The sequence below is a fragment of the Carassius carassius genome, chromosome 49 (genome assembly GCF_963082965.1).
Source record: "Carassius carassius chromosome 49, fCarCar2.1, whole genome shotgun sequence".
Taxonomy (NCBI): domain Eukaryota; kingdom Metazoa; phylum Chordata; class Actinopteri; order Cypriniformes; family Cyprinidae; genus Carassius; species Carassius carassius.
The window spans coordinates 7,475,974-7,499,896 of NC_081803.1; the positions used below are offsets into that span (position 1 = coordinate 7,475,974).

The 23,923-nt window shown below is 38.0% G+C and overlaps 1 protein-coding gene across 2 annotated transcripts; it reads right to left on the reverse strand.

Annotated features, from left to right (window-relative positions):
- Positions 1 to 363: 363 nt before the first annotated feature.
- On the reverse strand, positions 364 to 22,772 carry loxl2a (lysyl oxidase-like 2a). Of its 2 annotated transcripts, none has more exons than XM_059544406.1 (16): positions 22,476 to 22,772; positions 21,769 to 21,909; positions 19,389 to 20,513; positions 17,557 to 17,838; positions 16,396 to 16,571; positions 10,084 to 10,292; positions 8,712 to 8,928; positions 7,256 to 7,439; positions 6,105 to 6,256; positions 5,837 to 6,004; positions 3,408 to 3,573; positions 2,863 to 3,103; positions 2,607 to 2,722; positions 1,469 to 1,605; positions 1,135 to 1,246; positions 364 to 1,048 (listed from the first exon to the last, which is right to left on the reverse strand). In XM_059544406.1, exons 4-16 carry the CDS (start codon positions 17,822 to 17,824, stop codon positions 984 to 986), a joined length of 2,211 nt encoding a protein of 736 aa, XP_059400389.1. In that variant the 5' UTR covers positions 17,825 to 17,838; positions 19,389 to 20,513; positions 21,769 to 21,909; positions 22,476 to 22,772; the 3' UTR covers positions 364 to 983. The 2 variants fall into 2 exon arrangements, with proteins under 2 accessions (XP_059400389.1, XP_059400388.1); XM_059544405.1 differs by having other exon boundaries at positions 21,769 to 21,882; positions 22,476 to 22,756.
- Between the last annotated feature and the right edge of the window lie 1,151 nt (positions 22,773 to 23,923).

A 23,923-nucleotide genomic window follows, 5' to 3' on the forward strand; every position in this document is an offset into this window, starting at 1 on the left:
GTCATCAGGACCACAATATTGAATCTAATGATTAAATTAACAAGACTGTGTGTATGACTGCATCATAGGAAGTTCTTGTTGTTTCTCACTTATTTTCATGTTCAGCTTGTTTAATTTGAGATTATAATTTTGGTATACTATATATTTGTATCATATAGACAGACTAAATATGAATAATTGTGTTTTTACATGATTGGTTGGTTTTCTTCGGTTATTTTATCTATACTTATTTAAAAAAAACTTTTCTGTTTTGATTAAACGTTTCGTTTGGTGGTGTTTTGATTGGTGTCATATCTTTGTTTCCACACATTTTCCCACTGAACAACATTGGTTGTCTGGTTAACGTAAACACCATCCTCCAAATAACACACATGAATTGCTTTTATTATAGAAAACAATGCAATAGTTTGACCAAATGTGTTGTTCAGTCATAAACACATTGCATATCCGAAAACCATTGAACTGGTCATAAGTACCCTCATAAAACGGAGGGTGGATGCTTCTCAAACTGGCTCACACACACAAAAAAAACAATTGTTACAGTTTCACACTGCATTCACAAAAGTTGACAAAATGTAATTCCTGACTGAACATAATAAATTACTTGACATGTTGGATGAATAAACCACAAAAGAGTTGCAAAACATCCAGAAACCGGGCTGAGTTCATGAAACTGCAGGCTTTGTGATTAAGTTATAATGCAGGGAGAATCCCATTATGACCGTTACAGAATGGGTTGGTAACCACTACAAGCATTTCAAGCACCAAAAATGCAAAGTACAGTACATTATTTTAGGAATTTAAATAGTTTCTATTCAAAGCAAGCTTGATATAGCGGGGACCTTGAGAGAACATGATGTACTTCAACCTAAAAGAGCAGCAGTCTCTGCCTTCGAAGGGCTGGAGTCTCTCTAGTGGTCAATCATATTTGAATATGCAAGCAGCGTCCTCCACTGAGAGCCTTTGTCCTCCCTCATCCGCTCCTATCTGAACTGCAACTGATTGCTCATTCCAGGGTATTCGTCCATGTCTGAACTCCGCGAGCCACCTGCAAAGAGGTAGAGGTTGTATTCTTCACTTCTAACAGCTTTTAAATGATCCCAGCCAGCAGACCTTCAGTTATTCTCAGCTCACCTGTTTGACACTGGTACGTCCATATCCTGTATCCATCATAGCGGCACTTGCACTTCATGAAATTGTTGGTATAATCTGATTCGGCTACGTCGTAGTTAGGATTAATTACGACCTGTGTGACAGAATCATGTCAGTACAATTACATTTCCTGATGTCTACACTGAAAAATTGGTATAGAAACTATTTCTTTCAAAAAAAAAAAAAAAATGTAAGTAAATAAAGCAGTGAATGAAACTTCGAAGTAGAAAAACTGAAAACATGTAAAAACTTGTAAAAACATATCACAGTGATTTTTATTTACAACTTTTTGTCTTCACTTCAGTTAAAACGCTACCTGGAGAATATAGTCTCCTGGTTTGACATCTGTGATATCAATCCACTGACAATCAATGTCATGTCTGTAGGTGTCCCAGCAACCAACGGTGATGCCCTGTTCACCAAAGTTGGCACAGGCATACCGCTTCTGGATCCCTGGATCAAAGAAAACAACCAGTAAGATCTGTGATGTTTCATTAAAGCTGATGGCTTTTTCTCATTCGTCATCTCCTATCAACCTTATTCGTCAAATCGAAAGTAAGCAGACGTGCAAGACTTCCGCTTCATTAGCCGCTATATAGAAATAACGAGAACAACAACAACGTGCAGTAAATGGTAAAACTGGTCGCAATACGTTCATAATTAAGATAATACATTAAAATAATATGGTAAGTCACACCAATTTGCAATATCAAGCAGCAAAAACGAAAGCCAGACCCATAAGATTTACAAATTGCTCTTAATGGAAAAATAAGGTGGATATGGCAAAATATATTTCTCTGGCAAATATGATGTAAAGCTCAGTTGAATATATATATATATATATATATATATATATATATATATATATATATTGTATAGTGTGTATTTATATATATATATATATATATTGTATAGTGTGTGTATTTGTGTGTGTGTGTGTGTATTTTCAGGGGGAAGAAAATGCTTTTCCAATGTTACAGTTACAAATTTGATTTATAGTGATTATTAATTATCATTATTAATATTTTTATATTGTCATTTTTGAACATTGTAAAGTGTGTCGCTTGTCGATTTTTATTTCAATTTGTTTCTATGTTCACGTGATTGATATGTTCAATGTTTCAAAAGTTTTTTGGACGTGTGATTGTAGTTTCTTGGATTGAAATATATGGAGGACAAAATACATATTTATAAATAAACAAAAAATGGCCAAAAAATATATATTGGTAGAAATTACAGTACATTTGCATAAAAATATTTTTAAACACAAACACACACACACACATATATATACATTATATATATATGCATATACAAAAAAATAAAAAAAAAAATATATATATATATTTAAATCCTTTTTTTGAAAATGTTTTTTTTTTTTTTTTGCCCTATGGACTTGAACTTGTAATGGTACAACTGTAATGGTATCCGACCGTCCCATAAGCAGTTCTCACCCTCATCACACTGAGTGTCCTCTAGACAGAAGCTGGCCTTGTGACCCTCTGCCACCTTGGTGCCGTTCAGACTCAGCAGATCATAATGGGTGAAGACCTCTATGCTGTGATAATGCCTGCACAGAGACACAACAAAACAATAATACGAGACATTCAACATTGGCACATCGGCACAAATTAATTTGTAACATCATATGTTGAAATCTCCATATATGTGTTTATTTTATGGTGTTTACTGTGGGGTCTAAGGCCTTGCCTGTGACACTCGTGCCAGGTCCAGGCGTGGTAACCCAGTTTGGGTCTGAAATCTGATTGGCCAACATTGTGGATCTGGGAGGAGAAGCGGAGCAGGCGGCGGTAGGAACTGTGGTCGTTCTTTTTGGCAGTGCTGGACAGGCAGTTCTCCTCTAGGGCACACTGTAGAGCGTACATGGGCCGGTCCTCTAGATAGGTGGTCTGCTCCACTAACTGAGCGTTCAGCACCAGGTCAGGAGCCGCTGTGAGCGATGAGATCAGAGGTCAGACAGAGCAAATCCCTCCATACCTATCAGTCTAGACAACCACCGCAGGTTAGAAAATCCATCTTAAATTTAGTTTCAAATAAACAACCAAATCAAATCAAATAATCACTAAATAATGACTTTTCTTTATATTTTATGTCACAGTGGAAATGAAAGGTAAAGTAGAGTGCATTACATTATGAGACACTACAATACTTTTTTTAGTCATTTATGATAAAACACAAGGAATGAAATCACTGTTCTTAAGAGCATGATATTCAGTCAGAGGAGACTGTCTCACTATCAGAGCAGGAGACCCCAGCAGCGAAGCGCGCTCCTCCTCTGGGGCAGTTGATGTGTTTGCCGTGATGAAGACACTGAGGAAGACTCATCTCAGTTCCTGAGCATCTGACCCCGCTCATCACAACATTGTCTGCACTTGCATCTCCAGCCCAGTACCACGTCTCCTATACAAACACACGTTACACATGAGCTGCTGAGATTATCAGAGAAATGACTGCTGTCATTTAAGTCACGCAATATATTTGCATTCTCATTTAAATCACATTTTTATAATATATGGTTTTAGTTAACTATAATAACCCTGATGCCAAACTAGAAGACAGATATCCGAGTGTCATTACAGCTGCTCACCAAACGAGGGCTGTTAAATCACGTTTTCCAGATCGACTGAATGTTCCTGAACGTGATTTGAGCATCTGCTCTCAAGCTTGCTTTTCATTACAGCTGTTGCACAAGTTTAGAGGTCTGAAACATAAGACGTGCTGTACTCCACAAGATGGGAAAGTCTCTGTCAGTGTTCTTGACTGCACGAACATATGTTCATGATGAGTAATCATCAGGCATTATGGTGTGTTTTCCATCTGTTTTGACTTAGACTGCACAGCGCTGAGTCACAGCCTCCTCGGACAGATAAGCCGGCTGGACTCCCGTCGTGGGCAGGGAGATGTGGGCACATTCTGTCAGACTTTCCATGTGCTTCCTTCAACTCTCCCCATTGTAAAAACCCTCCACACATGCTGTCTGGAGAGACCCACTGGTCCAGACCAGCAGACAAATGTTTAATGGCCAGTCCGACATCTGGAAGCTGTATCTTTCACTTTTCAAGCTTGGAAACCAAGAACGTGACCTACAGCATGTAGCTAAAGAAACTTCCCTATTAATGCATCATTTAAATTGCTTTTAAGTCCCTTCTAAGGCTGCATTTATTTTATCAAAAACGCAGTAAAAATAATAATATTGTGAAATATTATTACAATTCAAAATAGCTGTTTTCTATTTGAATATATTTTAAAATGTAATTTATTCCTGTGATGCACAGCTGAATTGTCAGCATCATTACTCCAGTTTTCGGTGTCACATGATCCTTCAGAAATCATTTTAATGTTGATTTGCAGCTCAAAAATATTTCGTATCCTTATCAATGTTGAAAACATTTGTTTAGATTCATCATTTTTGTGGAAACAGGATTCTTTGATGAATAAAAAGTTCTAAGGGACAGCTTTTATTTGAAATAGAAATATTTTGTAAGTATACATTTCCTTACTGTTCTGATAAGTCATGAGTTCTTGATGAAGAAAAATATGTATTTCTTTAAAACAAACAAATCAATCAAGCAATCATTCGCAGTGAACCCAAACTTTTGACAATTAGTATATTTGAAAAAGTAAGCATTTTACTTTACAAAAACACAAATAATAATAATAATATTAATAATAATTTGGAGAAAAAGACCCCCCTGAAATTCAGATTGACTAGTTGGTCAAGCTTGGTCAACCACTTCACCAGGAAGACCATCATAGCTGTACAGATTTACTTTCTACATTGTCCTGGTCTACCCTGCTGAAAGACAAACCAGAAAACCAGCCTAGGCAGGTTTAATCTAAACTGGTCTTAGCTAGTTTAAGATATACTCTAAAACCAGCCAGAAGACCAGGCTGGGAGACCAAATAAGACCAACATATCAGTTTAGGCCTGTTTCTATAAGCAGGGCACAAGTTAAACCAACACCACACTAGCATAAGCCTGCATTAATCATTATGCTAGCCATTTCAGGAGGGACTTATAATGACCATGACAGGAGATCTAACTGCATTGTGGCCCAAAGTTGAAGCAATTACTGCCATAATGTCTTGACATATGGCCATATGCCTCAGCTAGTGGCAAATTTCAGTCAGCCATCATAATAACACTTAATCATGGCATTAGCCTGCAGAAGCACTTTATGGTTTTCCAATTTCCACTCGTAAAAACACCCATCAAGCTATTCCCTCCATACCATTTCTAATGCATTAATCGTTTCCAGGCCTGCATCACCATGAGTTCGTCTCTAGTCCAGCTCTAGACAGTCTGTGTGATCTTACACACATATTCAAAAATTAATTATTGAAATGAATGGGATTTAATAGGGTAATGGCATCCAGCAAACTTGTGGTGGATGATATGGGGACGCCACACTGATTACATTAAACCATCACATCTACACCAAATACTCCATAGTAGTCTCAGAGTGATTCGAACACTATGATGACTCATTCATGAAACAATGCATTGTGGTTAGTTTAGCACACTTTCAGGTCGCCCTTCATTGGAAGGACTTTACCTCTACATCTCTACACTGCTGACAACAGACAATGGACCTTTTCTGGTGAATTTATGGAAACTTTGCAGCCAGAAAAGATTAGAGAGCACTTTAGTGGGTGGACTTACCTGAAATGCTTGGCTGGCGAAGCCTAATCCCAGCTGTCTGCAGACCACCATGGCCTCGATCATCCCCCAGTTTTCACTACAAATGGTTCCCCAAACCAGAGAACCATTCTTCTCAGTCAGAACCTCCACACGTCCCTCGAATGGGTTTCTTCCTCCGCTCAGACGTATCTGTAGTAGCCAAAAGTATCCATTGTTTCATAATCTTAGTGACTCATGGATTGCTAACTATTGTTAGAACATTAACTGAATATGTAGGAAGAGTCCCTACCCTCTTCTGGAAACCCATGGCAGGTATATTACAGTGTACAGCAGCGTCCTCCTCGTGACTGCACCCCAGAGCATCATTATTAAAGTAACAGTCAGTGAGAGACTTCTCAAATCCAGAACACTCCACCTCATTCATGTGGACCGGACCCATTCCTGAGAAAGCACACACATCCATAATCAGTTTTTAAGTTTACATTAATGATGATAAATAATGGGGCATGATGCAGTTTTGTTTATTTGAAGTTATCTTCCGATCACATCAGATGGCAGTAATCACTGTGCATGGATTTTTGGAGGGTGATTCGGGAGATCTGAAGGAGTCTTTGTTTAGAATAAGCAAAGAGTTGTTGATCATACGCTCAACTTTTAAATACATGAGAAAATAAAGCCTTAAAATACAACAAAAGGACCTTTGTTTGGGAAGAATGCATTTTAATATGAATCAAAGCAGACTGGGGACTGATTTAAAGTAGTTTTCATAGCTAAAAGCTAAAGTCAGTTTAAAGATTGATAGCTAATTTCTATGCCACAGTCAATAAACCCTTTTGGAGAAAGAAGAAAGCATTGTTCTCATCTCGAAATTCAGTGCTCAATATAATTTTTTTCAGAAATGAGTAAATATTTTATCTGTTGGATATTTCCTACAGCGTTGCCTATATTTAATATGTTTAAATGATAGTTAATTTCATTGTGATTGCAGTGAAACCTTACTGTATGCATATGGATTAAAAGATGTTCACGTCATCTCTCAGCAAGTCCTTTGAAATGGATTTTAAACATGTCTAAAAACCAGCTGTGGAGCAACTATATCCACATGCAGTTGGAACACAGATGTTTCATGTCTCCTAGTGAGAAAATGCTCAAAACATCTGCCTCTCATATGCCTGATCAAAGACACTTCAATAAAGAGCAGTGATCCATGAACTCTGATGAATGCCAGAAACCATAGATGCTGCTGTTTTAGATCAATGTTTGAATGATTTTTGCTTCCTGCTTATACATTAAGATGAACATTTTAGAAATCAAGATAATGGAGTTGACTCTTGATTCTCAATGCCCTTCATATCAAAATAACTGATTCTTATTGGACTGACTCCCAACTCTCCCCATGATCCATTGGTTTAGAGCCACTGATATAATGTATTAACTAACCTTGTCCTAACTTCGCTCCAGTGAGAGCCTCTTTAGCACTTCCAAAGCCCAACTCTCGACACACGACGGTGGCAGCCCTCAGGTTCCAGTTATCATCACAGACCGTTCCCCAAACTCCATTCTTCAGCACCTCCACTCTCCCTTCACCAATATTCGCACCTCCCCGCAGACGCACCAAGGGTTGCTGCAAAATCAAACGGAAGAAATTAGCAGGATGATCAATCCACACGCTCTCAGTGACCTGTTTGTTCAGTCTAGCTCTCTCTGTATATGAATCGGATCCAGGTGATTCAGCATTTCGGATGATTTTTTTCCCATCCCTTGTATAAACACACTCACTTCAGATGTCTGGAGCATGTTTGAATATTGTGCAATCTCCTTTTCTTTCAAAAGGAAATGTGATTTAATCTACTACATGACTGAAGTTGTCACTATGATATCCAGGCTCTACGAACATGAGCAATATTGTTCCTCCACAGGAACAATAATGGAAGAGGAAGAGACTCTTTCCAGAAAACTCGCCAAACATTCCACAACCAGAAATCATCTCGGAGAGGGACTGTAAACCTAGCATTCAACTTTCAACCTTCTAAAGATGTTTAGAATGAAAAAAATGTAAAATTAATTTGCACGGGTGCATTAGTACAAACAAGTAGTCTGTGAAGCCAATGCTAACCGCGAACAGTAGACAGTCCAAAATACATTTTCAATCATTATATCATTGCAGAGGTCAGTGTAGATTCTTAGGAAAGCTATTTTTATTCCAGCTAGTAGCATTAGGGCGCTAATGCAAACTTCATTTTCTGAATGTTGTTCATGTCAATGACTCATTATTGTTCATAATGGACATGTTCTACAAAGTTTAATGCCATAATATAATATAAAATAGTAAAATATTGTTGCTTCTCTTATGAAAATGAACCATGGTTTTACTACACATAAAACCAAAAAACCATGACTAATTGTTAACCCATGGTAAACACAAATTAACCATGGTTTGCTACACTAACCATAGTTTAACCATGGTATTCGTAGTAAAACTGTGGTGAAAGAAATGGTAATCAATACAGCAAAAAATCATGTTTACTTCACTTTTACAACAATAAAACCATTGTTCATTTTATACTGTTTTTATTCTTTCATCACTCTTTTTTTGCTGTTGAGAAGCGCCTTTAAATCATGCAACTGCTAATGCTAATGCTTATGTGCTGTTGATTGTACATGCTATGAATTACTATTTTCTATTACCTCTTTTACCTGATGGATATGTTCTAGAAAGTCTAATATAGGCTAACATGGCTTGTTTCTCAACTGTCTGTCTCTGAGGCCAGTGCTAACCAGATCAAAGACAATCATGAATGACTTTTCTTTTTTTTTTGCTGATGACACGGAGTAGATTCTTAGGAAAACTGTTTCTATTTGGATGCTAAGCACCGCTAGTGATTACACTACCAACCTCTGGTCTGTAAGCCTTGCGGAAGCCAGTGGAGGATGAGGGGGCAAAAGCTCTTCCAGGCACACAGCTGACCACCACAGGCAGGCCATGTCCACATTCGACGTTCTGCTTGGGCTCCAGGGCTTTGCCCAGCCTACAGCTAGACAGGTGGGCTTCATTTCCTGTGCAGTTCACTGAGAAACCCCAGTAGTTCTTTTTCTTACGCATGGACAGTGATCTGTGAAACAGAGCCACGGATAAAGATCAGTCGTGCTCCAAAATAATTAACAATGGAATTAAATACATATTTCAGATATTTAATTCTTGTTTAGGAGGATATCACAACCATAATTCAGAGGGGGTGTTATGATTACAACAGAGACCAGATATCGCCTGTGGCAATAATGCTGTGCTAACCCAAGAAAACAAGACATTTCCCAGGATTCCACAGTACAGAGGAAATCCTAGCTCAGCACGGGTCACCAAACCTCTTGACTCAAACAATCTGTGAAGCCTGCAGGTTTCCTTTCCTCCAGATTAGGAAATCATTAAACACTCATTTAATGAATACAGCATGTTCTGAGTTCAATACAAGTCTGTTAAAACTTTTCTGATATCTCAGTTACATTTTTGGTACTATACGGTGACCGTGATGCACGGAAATGTCCTTTATGATGTCCTACTCATTGCAAAACTCTGTTTCTCAATGGCATGAATAACATTAAAGGCCCAGACTTAACATAAATGGAGTGCCACTGAGGAAAAGCGAGGTTGTGTGGCCACTGGACCTTTATGAAATGTTCCAACAAACAAACAAACATAGACAAACCTCACCTTTAAATACTTTCTTTAGTATGCTGCTGAGTTTAGAAATAAACCCATGAATACATTAAAAAAAAAACATTTTCAGAACATTTCCTGGAATGTTTTATTTTTAGAAAAATATAGACCCTGGATATGAACTTTCACGTGTTATAGTGTGTTTTAGTGTGCAAATGTGGTTAAAACACACTCAAATGATAATTTATAGGCTTTTTTACAATAAAGTGTCCTTAACAGAGTTACAGTGGGAACACAATGTTTTCTCTGCTAGATGGAAAGTGGCCAAGAATTATGTTGGGAAACAATCTGGCCATGATTCACTTGGGCAGGCGTTCACACACATCTGAGAACTAACTAACGCTTGTTGCATGGTAACTTTAAACTTTACAAAGTTAATGTTACTTCTGGGGAAACCCTAAAATCTCTGTGCGTGTCTGCTTTCTTTCTAGTCTGTTTTTTCTTAATTTTCATCCTAATCACAAAGGCCTGAAAATGTATCTTTTTTCAAAGGGATCAAATTCATGTTTTTTACTCATGGTCGTTTGTTATACAAAGCAAAACTTTTCCTTACTTGTACACTTTGTTGTTGTACTTCTTCTCTCCGGGGAATCCGTACATTCCACAGACGACTCGGCTGTTCAGGGGGGTCCACTGCTCATCGCAGATCTGCCTCCATTTGCCCTGGTCCTTGATCTCCACAAAGCCTTCCGTGATGGGTATGCGCTTGAGATGGGATGAAATGGGTCTTACACGGATTTCTTCCACCCGTTCTTCAAGAGTCTGGGGAGGATAAAACAAAAGAGCACTTCATCAGTCATTATCAGAATTCTCACAATATTCTCAGAATGGATCTGGTCACTTTCTTGTGTAGCAGTAAATTACTTGGGGAAAGATCTGGAGATGATCCAGCCAATTTTTAGATCAGAAGGTGTCTTCTACTCCTTCAGGGTGGATTCTGAGGGCCACATGGGGAGCCCTCATGACATAAGAAATGGCTGACCAGAGTTGGAAAGTTGGAATTTGACCAAAAACCTAACTTCAATATCTCTCAAAACATTCTTAACCAGTCTTACGTTGGTCATCCTAGATTTTGATGACCTGTGTTCGACTCTCAAGAACTTTCTTTACTGTAACACATAAATCTGTCATCGAATCCATTAAGTTACAGCAATCTTATAGCTTGGAGGAATATTAGCTGTTATAAAATTCAAAAGCATCTTTGTTAGCTCCAAAAAAATACCCTCACATGTGCCCTCACGAAGGCTCTTTGCAATGATATCAACTGAAAGGAATGTTTTAGATGTGTAAACCCAGCAATGTTGTAATATTAACGGGGAGGCGGTTACCATACATGATTCAACTGACCACGGTAAACATAAGACGGAGACAGCAGCTTCTAATTTTATTTTGGCATGTGCATATGTGTGTATGAAAGAAAAGAAGTGGAGAGAAAGTTGGCAGATGAGATAAAGACAAAAGAATGTGGAGGCCTCAAATCGACCTAAATGCTCTAGACGCAGAGTGAGCAGAAATGTTAATATTACTATATAAAGGCCAGACCGATGGGTTGGGTACGGTTTAAGTGGGCTCTCGAGTCAGACACATCACTGTTTGCTTAAGCACTGGAAGTCTGGAGGAAATCAAAGAGCTGAGTGTTGAAGCTGAAGGTGTGAGCCGGGGTCATCCAGCTAGATGTGAGGAAGAGCCTACACCTGTTGCCTGATAGCATGACCTCCGCCTAAAGAAATCAGACCAGACACCTACCACTGCATATTTTTTATATCAAAGAGACACCCTGTTTAATCAATCTCAGGTTTTGCCTGAATTCAGAAGTTGATCTACAACAATGACACAGGTACATCTGAACTTGCTGATGAAAAAAATACATAGGATTTAATAAATCCTCATATTTATATATATGCAATGTTGTAATCTGCCTGACCGATGGGATGACAGGAGCCATTAAGACATCAAATCCAAGGTTTTGGGGAAATTCCTAGAGATGCAAAAGCAAACTGACCCTATTGAGCTAACTGATTTGAACATGAAAGGTATTTTTGTGTTCCTGTAGCTCATTTCTTGTGTCCGATTCACAGTGAACACAGATAAAATGAACAAATTTTATGAAGCAAGCAACTGCTTCTACCACTGCTCTTCACCTAATGCAAGACGTGCAACCCCTTTAAAAAGATGTCTGACATTGCTGGAAATAACAAATAAAATACTGAAAAGTGCCAGAAACCCATTAGCCATCAAGATTACAGTTCAGGTCAAAGCAAATCCCTATCAGAAGTCTGTCCAAAATAAGTTATGTGAGGTACCTTCATGCGCAAACGCTGCCTAAAATTATTTTGCTATTCTGCAATGTCACTAAAGCACTAAATTTTTGAGATGTTTATCAGATCAAATCACTGTTAATAATCTAAATGTGTAAATGTGTATGTGTACGACCAAAAAGACGTCATCTTTTTTAGGAATAAGACCTGACAAAAAGGGACTGTAAATGCTGTCTGTCAGCTCATATAGACCAGTATGTCCGAGACAAATGCACTTACAGCCATTAATATAAGTGAGAAACCATTCCCACATCTGAATGGGTTTAAGAGCGAGGGGTCCATGTGTAAACAATGGGAACGGTAGAAGTGAGTCTGCACGACGAGGAGGAAGCCCCTCCAAGTCCAGATATTCCTCAGTAACTGAGGTGCCCAGCTGGGACAGTACCACCTTCTTTTCATGTTCACGGAATCCAGATATCAAAATATTTACATGCTGTTAATGTTCCTCCGTAGGGCTTCTAGGTGTGGGCAAGGGAGAGGTGACGGTGTCTGGTCCAGTCATGCAGTCAAAGTCTCCTTTCTTATTCACTTCCTGCCTCGTGTTTCACGTTGGTCCTCCACGTGCCTGTTCCAGGGACATGGACGGAAAACACTTGTTGATTGTGTAGGTTTGTGGTTTTGAGGAATGTTTGAGGGAATTTTAGGCACTTTTTGAGGAAGTAAAGGATAAAGGGGGGATTTGAGGGGTGGATGGATCCAGCTGGTATACTGGTTTTTGCTGAAGAAATCTCCAAGAAAGAGAGAACATGGAAAACATCTGGATTCTCTCCACCGCTAACATATGTACAAACTATCACCCCTCCCCCCAAAAAAGCAGGATGTTTCTTCAGCTCAGTGTCATCCCATCAACACTTTCAAACACCACTCATATTCACCATCACCACTCCAAAGCCAGCCTGTCTACAACTGTCTGTGAGGAATGCCATTTTTAGACTGGCTTTTGTCTTTAGGGTCATCTTTGTGTCAGAGCAACACTTACAACTCTGTGTGCATGAAGGAAAAAAGAGAGGGATCACAAGAAACTAAGTATGACGTGAACTCAATTGTTAACCTAACACTAGCAACGGGTTACAGGGGTCCCACAAACAAGCCGGTTTCAAGACCCCTGAACTCTCCTTTCACAGAGCATCTCTGGGCATATTTATGTTCAATCCAGGAGATTCTTCCCATAAGGCAAGAGTAGGTCTAAACACCTTGCAGACAAAGACACTACTCACAACAAGTTTTGGGTTGTGGGAGAACATATGAGTCTTCACATTATAACTTAATGTAGCAATATGTGTAAATGTAATTAAAAGTCAATGTAGCAAGAAATCTTGTAAATATGTAGAGTACTTGAATATTCGGCGGTCAAATATTTTTGTACGATAACACCCCCTAAATCTTATTTTTGACTGTTGTCCCTGACAACCAATCACTTACACTGGTGGTTTTAACTTTAAATATCCTGGACTCGATTCCAAATCCAAGACCATATTTTTTTTCTTCATCTTGTCACAGACTCAGGAGCATTTGGACTCGAATTCTACAGCACTGTGGGTATATAAGCATTTTTACACTGTCTGAACCTTTCAGACTCTTACCCAACCCTCTTCTGTTCTCGATCTTGACTCTGACTCAACCCACTCAGGTCTCTGTCTGGATTAGACTTAAATAAGCTGGTCTAGACTATAATACAAGTAGCTTCTACAGGTTCTGTGGGCAATTTCTTTGGCACCAGTTGTACTAAATGGAATTGCATTGTTTGAACAAACAGTTAGTCTGTTCCCAAACTCAAACAACTGGCAGAGATCTTTCAAGATGAGTGTCCAGATTTTTTGTCCAATAGTTCTCTAGATGCTTTAAGACCTCAGGGGTAACCAACCCTGCTCCTGGCGATCGACTGTCCTGCAAAGTTCAGCTCCAACCCTAATCAAACACACCTGAAGCAACTAATAAGGTCTTCAGGCTGACTTGAAAATTAAAGTCAGGTGTGTTTGATTAGGGTTGGAGCTGAACTTTGCAGGACAGTCGATCGCCAGGAGCAGGGTTGGTAACCCCTGCTTCAAGTAATAGCTATCAGGTATCAGGTACATGTATGACATAAAAAGAAATGCTTTTAAAGGCATCCTAACCTCACATCTGACCTCCCCACCCTTTACTTCTTGGTTTTGAGTCTAAAAGCTTCCTGTGCCTAGAAATCACAAAGTATATTGAGTTTCCTAATTTTGTTGCAAATGGAATGTGAGAGAAAGCCTACACCTCTACGCCTGGTGGAAAGTCCTGACCTTTGACCTCTTCAGGCTACATTTAGCATGCAGGTTCACTACTGGTGCATTCTGTTGGTCTGGCTTATTGACTTCAGTGCATGCTTTGGCTGAAGGTGAATATATATTCCAATCAATCACCATGACAAGCACAGTACAAATCATTTAAGCATTTAATCTGTCTTTTTGCCTCATGAACATTACTTTCAGGACCTCCAAGTCCAGAGAACTGCTGAACAAGTCCTAAACATCTGATGAATTTCATGTTAGGTAACATTTTATCTTAGCAAGTTGCATATTCTCATCTGGATGTCCCGTATAAACCAAGAATATGAAGCTGTGTTGACTAGGAAACATCCACTGTAGACAAACATGTAAATAAGTTATATAATCATTAGCTGATTAACTGCAGCAATTTCTTGAACTCAACCCAGGCAAAGAGTTTGCATGCTCTGAACCTTTGCTAACCACTCTTTGGACCTCCGATTGTTTCCATGTGTGGTGGTGATTCATTTGATTATTCTTGTGTTCCACTGAATGTTTACAAGAATACAAACAATACATTTGTGTCCAGCTGTGTTTGGTCAGTTATACATTTCAGAGACCGATAATATGGTGGGAAAACTGTGAAAAGGAAAGCTGTCTTGGAAAGACATTTATTAAATCAAGCATTTTGTGTTTTTGCTAGAGGTCATCCAACTAAACAGTCTTAGAATGACTTGTCTAAACTGTTTTACAAGCCATTAAACCCAGTTAATCAAATATAGTATGCACTGCATTTATGGGCTCTGAAATAACGCTAACGCTAATGTTAACGCTAAACACTACATGTTTTTAAGGTGATGTAGTGTTTCTTTAAATTTCTAACAAACTAATATGACCACAGAAGCAAAACTGCAGTAAACCATCTATCTGTCATCCTCTCCTACATCTTTAAAGAAGGTCTTTAAGAGGTAATGTTTGCCGGGTGGAGCACACTGGCTAGCTGTGCTGACACCCAGGTAAGCTAAATAAAAGCCGGCAAATATACATAAAACAATTGTTGTTTATATGTATATGATAGAAAATGTATTTTTCTGTTTGGGCAAAGGATGATATTTGTGGAAGCATTTTGTAATCCACTGCTCGTGATGCGCTAAGAATTTAACACTGTTTGGCTGCCAGTTTTAGCTACCCTTTGTTATTTTTGACATCAAATTTTCCATTGATGAGAAAAAATACACAAAAAGATGGACTTTGCTTATGAAAACATTGTTGCTGGGAGGAAGCCTGAGGAATCTGAGTGTCTGCCATACTGGTGTTTGAGAATTCCCTCATACGAGCTTCACAGAGAAGCATCTGTGTCTCAGACTTCTGGTATGTGATTCAGGGAAAAGTCATGATTACACCTACCAATAGCTAACAACCTCTTACATTCATTCACAGACTGTTGCCTGACTGGTGACATCATAGCAAGTTAAACCTTACGACTGGTATTTTTCATACCAGGCCAGAAAAACAGTGTCCCTCATTGAAATCTATTAACCAACAGTCTTTCTGCTTCTCACAAGTAAAGAATTCACATTTAATGGGTGGGATTCCATTTTGAAATCATTCCTTCCATTAGTCAGCAATTCCCAAAGAAGGCATCAGAAGAGTGGAGGAACGTCTCAGGGACGGGAAGGTTTGGGGGAGAGATGCACAAGGTGGTAAAGTCATTAAATCATTAAATCTTGGGGTCGTGGAAATGGAAAAGCACACCATGGGCTTTTAGATTTGTCTCAAAGGTCCATTTTTAAACCTGCTTACCTTAGTTGCCATAGTAACATGGCAAATATACAAACATAGGTGATTATGGCACAGACCATTGCGGCAACATAGGGGACAGCTGGCATGTCATAAAAGGAGAATTGAATGCTAATAAACTATTCTAGAGCAGCAAGCTTTGGAGAGGAATGTGTGACCTGTGGTAACAGACCTTAACTTCCTTTTATCGAAGAGATAAAGTGACTGTGAATGTTCACCAAATAGGGAGAAAAAGCAGAACCTCCACTCAAAAGTGATTTTACGGATATGACAAAGATATGTGGTAATTTTGATTGGTTCTGGATAGGACTCTTGGCTCTTCTGATGGGAAACGCTGTGGTTTTGATGATACAGTGTGGTTTTTGAAGCACACTGTCATTCTTTGATCCCTCCAACTCCTAAAAAGTCATTTTAAAGGCATATCTGGTCTTTCTTAAACCCAGTTACCACCACTAGGCACTGTCAACCTCACTTGGGTTAATGAACTAACATTACATGAACCTAGAGTTGACGTACCTCAACATTGTTGTTCATGGTATTGATGAACCTGTGTCCAGGGATGCGCTTCTGATTGCAAACCACCCCAACATCCTCACTGTGTTTGCAGTCTGACACCCCAAAGCCATTTGAGGGGCATTCGGCTAAAGATTTCTCTCCTCCTGTGCAATGGACGTTGTCCAGCCAAATGCGTCCTGTGGAACAAAGAACAATTGTTGGTTTTGTCAATCACCAGCAGATGTTGTGTTTTGGAAGCTGTGTTGGTGTTACTTCCTGGCTTTTTAATTAACTTAAAGGAACAGTTCAGCTTTCAAAATAATCTACCTTTTCTATTTCAAAACCTGTATGTCCTTAAAAACAGTGAGTTTTTGAAGGATGTTCTTTAAAAATCACCATAAAAGTATTATTAAAGATGTTCACACAACTTGTGTGCTATATTCCACGTATTCTGAATGTCAGATTTCATGTTCAGATTTTAAAAGCTATGTTTTGTATTCCAGCCTTAAATCTTTTCAGTGGATCTGCTGATGAAATGGACGGATTTTGGTTCTCAAGATCAACTGTGAAAAATATGTTTATGATGTTTTTTGAAGTGTGTCTATTCGGTCTTTAAAATTGCTAAAAAATGTCATGGATCTTTAAAGTGAATGAAGACAGAATTTTCTTATTTGGGTGAATTATTCCTGCTTGTAGCACCAGCACAGCAAAACCTCTTTGGATGCCTTTAAAACCTCTAGATTTTGTTAACTCCCTTTGATGCAATATAAAGTTATCAAATATGAACCCTTCCAGAATTTCCCTTCACTATGCATTACATGCTGCATATGATTTTGCTTACTTGGTGGAAAGTGGAAGAACAGTGGAAGACCGGTGGTTACTCTTCCCATAGGACTCAATAATAACCACTGATTTACATTCTTAGGTCAGATTTCTTGAGACAAATGATCATATTTCAAACATAGACTTAAATCATCATTATATTAAAGAAACAGAGAGATGAGATTATGTCTGCTCTTGACTTTGAATCTTTTTTCCATCTTTTTTGACCATCTGACTGGTATCAATTACCGCTAATGACTAAAATGTGATGGATTAGTAATGTAATCCAAGAATATATGCCCACAGTGGATCTTTCAATGGACCATAAATTTATAATAAGCCATCATAATTCTCTCCTACCTTCTCCTTGTCCAAACTTTGCAGATGGGGACCAAGTCACAGCGCCAAGAAAGCCAAGCTCCCTACACGCAACCTGAGCGGCTTCGATTGAGAAGTCATCATCACAAATAGTCCCCCATTCATTGTTGTAGAAGACCTCGAGACGACCCTCGTAATGCTTGTGTTTGTCACCGGCTAGGCGGAGTTGAATCTTGGGTTGCTGGGATTCAGACTGGGCCTGAACCAAAGCCAAGAGACTGAAGATGCACAATGCAGAAGAGAACACCATGGCTTAACTTTCACCTGTGAGAGTATTAAACAACACAAACACAAGATTAACAATGTATCATGCATGAATCTAATTCACTAAAACAATTTTGGGAATTGCTCAAGAATAATTTATGATTAATCTCGGTGAAATTATTCAATTGAAGCCTATTTCCAGTTAAACTGGATATCAGCAAAAAAGATTTCATCTTTCAGAAAAGGCATTTAAGATCTTCAGAAGAGGTCAAGGTGTATGACCAATCTGAACTCTGTCTGTCCATATCAGTTCTGCCCCCCATCATTTCTGAAATCTTAAGGCTACAGCAGAGAGACGTCGAGTGTGTTTATTTTTTTCCAAACTGGCAATTAGTGGTTTGTAGGTTGATTACAACATTAATGATGTCTCTCAAAGGCATGTATGTCTACTGCATTAAAAAAACTTTAATCTACAATAATTCTGCATCCAAAATAGAGAGGTCAGCATTTACACAAGAACTATCAATTAATGGCAGCCAAATGGTTTCCAGGATGTTTGAGTTTATAGAAACGCCAGCACATATGACATAACAACCCCCTATGTTCATACACATAACTGCAAAAATATTTTCACAAAAGGAGACATCTAAAAAGTACACGTTTTATTTACATGCATATTCATGTGTTTTATGTGGGGTTATATCATATTATCATGATATTAAGAATAGTTGCTGAATTAACGTTCAGCACACTCCTCCAGACACTATAGGTAACAGAATATCCCATTTCCTGACTGAGAAAATCCCGTTCCCTAAGGGATTCTGTTCCCAAATAACTAAAAGCTGCTTTGCCAGTGAGTCACTGCATTAATTTAAAGAGACTTTAAAATGTTGTCATTATTACTGTCCAAACAATGCAAGCTCAATACTGCAGAGCAAGCTTAATCTAATGTGGTAGTTTGAGACCTTCCTTAAGATTTACTTCCTGTGTGTGTATGATTGATTTTCACATTCATTAATTCATTACAGATGAATTGTCTTTGATGCAATTATACTGTTCACATGCTGTCAAATCGATTAATAGCATATATATGCATTTATGTTTAAATGTATAGGTGGTATAACTGTTCACAGAATAAATTTGGAAATAAGCAGTTAATAAAGTATAATTGTAATTCTTGTATGTATTCTTCAATATGTATATGAAATCTTTTTAAACTGTGTGCACAAGTTATGTTTTGCACACTCATCACATGGATTTAAGATACAAGAAAATGTGTGAAACTTTTGTAATAAATGTGTTTACGTGGTTACGTCACTGGACAACGTCAGTTTTTTTTTTTACAGAGTAGCTACTATTTCAAAAACAATGTAAATACATCGAGTGCATTTTTACGGCCACGATACTACATTTTTTAAAATATTTTTTTTAATATTTAGCCTACATATTTACGGCGGTTTACATCGGCTATATAAAAACAAAACCTAGGCATTTTATTAAAGACATTCAACAGAACATCTCCGATGTTTTTTAGCGTTTTAAACACAACTCGATTCAATGATAAGTTATTAAATACTACATATAAATTCTGGTTGGCGTCAAAAACGTACCTCAGAAAACGTTGATCTTGTGAAGTAATAGTGTTGTTCCTGTGAAGTGTGCTGGAAGCAGCGCTGATTCTGTCTGTGTCCTGCAACACTTTTAAACGAGTTCACGCGCTTCACCGCCTCCCACCACCACTGCAATCTGAAACCGGCCATCACTACCACATTATGAAAGTTACAGATGAGATGCCCCATCTGTCTGCTGCACATGACTGACGTCATGCAGCTAGGGATGCCCTGAAGTCCTGCGTGCGGATTCACATGCACCATACTGCTTACTTTTCCATGGTTAGTGGAAACACAGTCAGACAGAGAGAGGTACTGATAGCTGAACAGATTTTAAAGAGAATCAGACGGACTGACAGACAGATCACCACCAACCTATTTAACTGGTCGCTTATTAATGTATTCATTAGTTTAGCAAATGCTCATTTGAGCTCATATACAACAAAAAATAAAACAGATGAAACACCAAATCTAAGCGGTCTTTATTAAACTCCTTCAGGTCCAGATAGCACACATACTTCTGCAAGATGTCTGTTGAAGATCACTTAGCATCTGCTGTGTACAAACTTCTGAATCTGATAGACGTCTTTAAGATGTCAGTTTTACATTCCTTTGAAATCATAAACATACCTTTTCTAAACATCTATTTGACATCTAATAGGAAACGTCCAATAGACATATTGCAGATGAGCAAACGCACTAAAAATGAATTATTGTAGATGCAGACGTAATATAGACATCTCTGTGATGTACATGTGCTATCAAGGGGCTGAGTAACAGCAAGAACACACACAGATTATGCTGCCGTCCCCAACAGACAAAAGCTCATCTATCAGTTACATAAACGCCTTCACTCCATCATTTATTCATTTATTTATTTGACATGTATGACTAGAGGTTTCTGTGTTTACAGGGAACTGAGAGCCAGTCTAAGCAGCAGGACCCCCAGCAGCAGGACAGGGCTGGAGCTCAGGCTCATGGCGGTGTTGTGGTGCTCTCCATGGCTGTGGGACTGGTGAGGGCCGTTGCAGTCATCATTGAAGCAGCATTCCAGCTTCACCTCACCATTGCTCATGTGAGACTTGTCACAGAAGGACTTGTAAGCACATGACTTCATCACAGAGTCTGTGGTGAGGGAAACACATGGTGGCACCACGAATCAAGAATTTAAAAAAACATCTGGTCAGTCCAAACATTGCTGAAGGATGCGTCAAATAATCTGTGTTTGGTTTGCATATTTGGTTGAATGTGTGTGCAATCCAGCAGAAACAGTATTACGTAATAGTGATGACCGGGGCTAGTTGTCACAAGAGTTTTATAAACTGCTGGTTGAGTCAGAAGGCAAATTACATTATTGTTTGTTTTCTATAGCAGTGGTTTTGTATAAATCAGCATCATTGTTATGAATTCTTCCAGATGAAAATTTCATGTTTTATTTTTAAGCCATACTATTCATACTGCATAACCCTTAATTATGATTTTATTATATTAAAATTGAAGCAACCATGTTTTTTTTTGGCATATTGACTACGATTTGTATAACCAGAGTTTTACTACAAATCAGAAATGTATTAACGCTGTAAATAGCCTATAACATTTAATATTATTTATTATAATGTTTATTAGTCAAACCTATAGGCCTTTTTAATAGTTTGCACATTTCATTATACGGTTTAGTGAATATCTTCAGGTACACAAGGAACAATTTTTTTTTTTTTTTTTTTTACAATTTTTACAATTTTCTTTAATGTTTAAATTTGACTAAAACTGCCATTAATCTTTACTGTTTAAGTTCCATTTTGACAATGGAATACTTATAGTGTATCGTGGAGTCACGTCACAACTAATATTCTGCAGTAACGGTGTAGCTTTATTTGCAGCCAGGTCTTAAATTGTGTGTCTGTACAGAAACACACACACACACACACACACACACACCACTCACACATGTTGGTTTGCGGGGACTCTGCATAGGCAAAATGGGTTTTATACTGCACAAAATCTATTTCTATCACCCTACACCAGCGCTACACTTAACCCTACCCTCACAGAAAAATTTCTGCATTTTTAGATTTTCAAAAAGAAATTATATTTAGTATTTTTAATTACAGGGACACCGGAAGTGTCCTCATAAACCACATTCATATTGTAATACCTATGTCATACCCATGCCTTTATACAAATTTGTGTCCTCATAAATAACATAAACATGCACACACTGGAGTATAGTAAGTAAAAACGTGTGACAACTAGCCCTGGTCTCCTCTTTTACAGTACATTAAACTGAAACACAGCACGGACATGGTCAAGAGTGATATCACCCTCAAGTGGTCAACATGCGAGTTGCAATATGAATCACTGTGTGTGTGTGTGTACTCACTGGGTCCTGTGATGGTAGAGCATGCATCTGCATGAGCAGGACACACAGTCGAGCCCTGCCGGAAACACTCCTCCAGGTTATTAGACACACAGGTGTAACACTTCAAGCCCTCACCTTCACACATCGGACAAGACAACACAGCTGATCTGAGATTAAACCACTTCAAAATCTAGACAGACACTAATAATCATTTCACAGACAGTAGGAATATAAAATGATTTATGTTTTGCTATCCGCTGTTATTATATAAGAATTACTGTTGCTGCACTGCAAAAATGTATTGGAAATTTAGATTTTATGTATAGTAAGCTACATCCTTATTACATGCTAAATACACATTTATCATAAAAGGACAACAGTAGAAATAATAAAAATAAACTTTTTATATACCTTTACAGCGGTTTCTCATATGTGATAAAAAGCGAATAATTGATTATTGACTAGGATAACACTTTATTTTACATTAAATTATGCATAGTAACATCCAATAAACCAAAAAGGTACGTGTTGTTAGTTAATATAACTTAGTACTTGATTGAATAATTACACTGTAACAAGGACACCTTAAAATAAAGTATAACCTACTCTATGTATTTTTGTAAAATCTCTATTACAGGAGTATGGCAGCAGTAAACGAATAATCATAAAGAGCTATGAAACTACTTTGATGTGTATTTGGATCTGTTTGGTACTATGCAGATACTCACTGTGAAGCACAGCGGTGAACATGATCAGAGCGGCGAGGAGAGTCTTCATGTTGAGGACGTTATATTAGAAAAGTGCTGGGACAGTGTGGAAGTCTTAACAAAACACCTCAGCACCTCTCCGTAATCCCACAGTGAGCATCCATCACATGAGCATTACACCGACTTAACACACACAACGCATCTGCTTAAAAACAGCAAACGGGGGAGAAGCAGGATGAAGGGGGTTGCGCCAATAAAGAGGGGAAATTATATGATCTGGCTATTAAAATACATTTTGAATTCAGATTTCCTTTTTGGAATTAGTGCAAGACTTATGCAAATCAATTGTACTTACAGACTGACATCAAGCTACTTTCACCAATTATTGTTATCTGTGTACAGTATATTTTCATATTTTGTGTATTTGCAGCACAACACTGTTTTGATTGCAGTATATCTGACTTCAGCATATGGACAATCTCTTAGTGAGTGCACATATTAATATCCGGTCTACCCGGTCACCAGACATCCCTCTTAAGAAGAGATTAGCTTTGCAACACACTCACAATGTGATAATCATTGATACTATTACTGCCACTGCATCTTTGCACTTTATAAGACTGTCAATTATTGCAATATATGGTGACGGTTTACAATAAGATCCCATTAGTAAACATTAAATGCATTAACAAATAAATGAGCAATATATTTAATACAGTATTTATTAATATTAGTTAATAAAAATACCAAACTGTTGTTATTTCATGTTCATCTCAGATCCGTTAAATTATATTAAGAGAAACAACTTTTGATTTTAATAAATGCTTTAGAATGTTAACAAATGGAACCTTACTGTAAAGTGTTATTAACAATACATGAAATTCTAAACCAGTGGTATCAAGCAAATGTGTACTTTATTCAGGGAATGCATTTATTCACAAAATATATATTAGTCAACTGGATTTCTGTGCAACTCTCTCTCTCCTGCTCTCGCTTGCTCTCTTCCACTTTACAAACATTAATAAAACAATAAAATAGCAATATTCTTCTCATAAAAATATACACAGGTCAGTGAGTGCTGTAAAGAACACCAACACGCTCCTGAAACAACAACATGACAATTTACAAGCTCGACTTCTCCACACCACCCATTAATGTTTGGCACTCGGATAGCGGATTCATTTGGCAGTTGGTTATTCTGAGCTGAAATATTGCATAAGATAGCACAAAGGAATTGTGGGTCAAAAAAAAAGAAAAGAAAAAATAATCAACAGCCAATTGAAAGCATCACTTCAGCTTAGGCACATACTTTAGCAAGTCTGGCAAAAGATTGTCAATCCTTGAAATGACTTCAATGAATGTTTTGAAAATGATTCGGTCCAGTTGACACAGCAAAATAAAACAGAGAGTAAGCTTGTGATAAACTCTGTACTTCATGCAGACTTTGAAACCAAAATAATTCATTAACA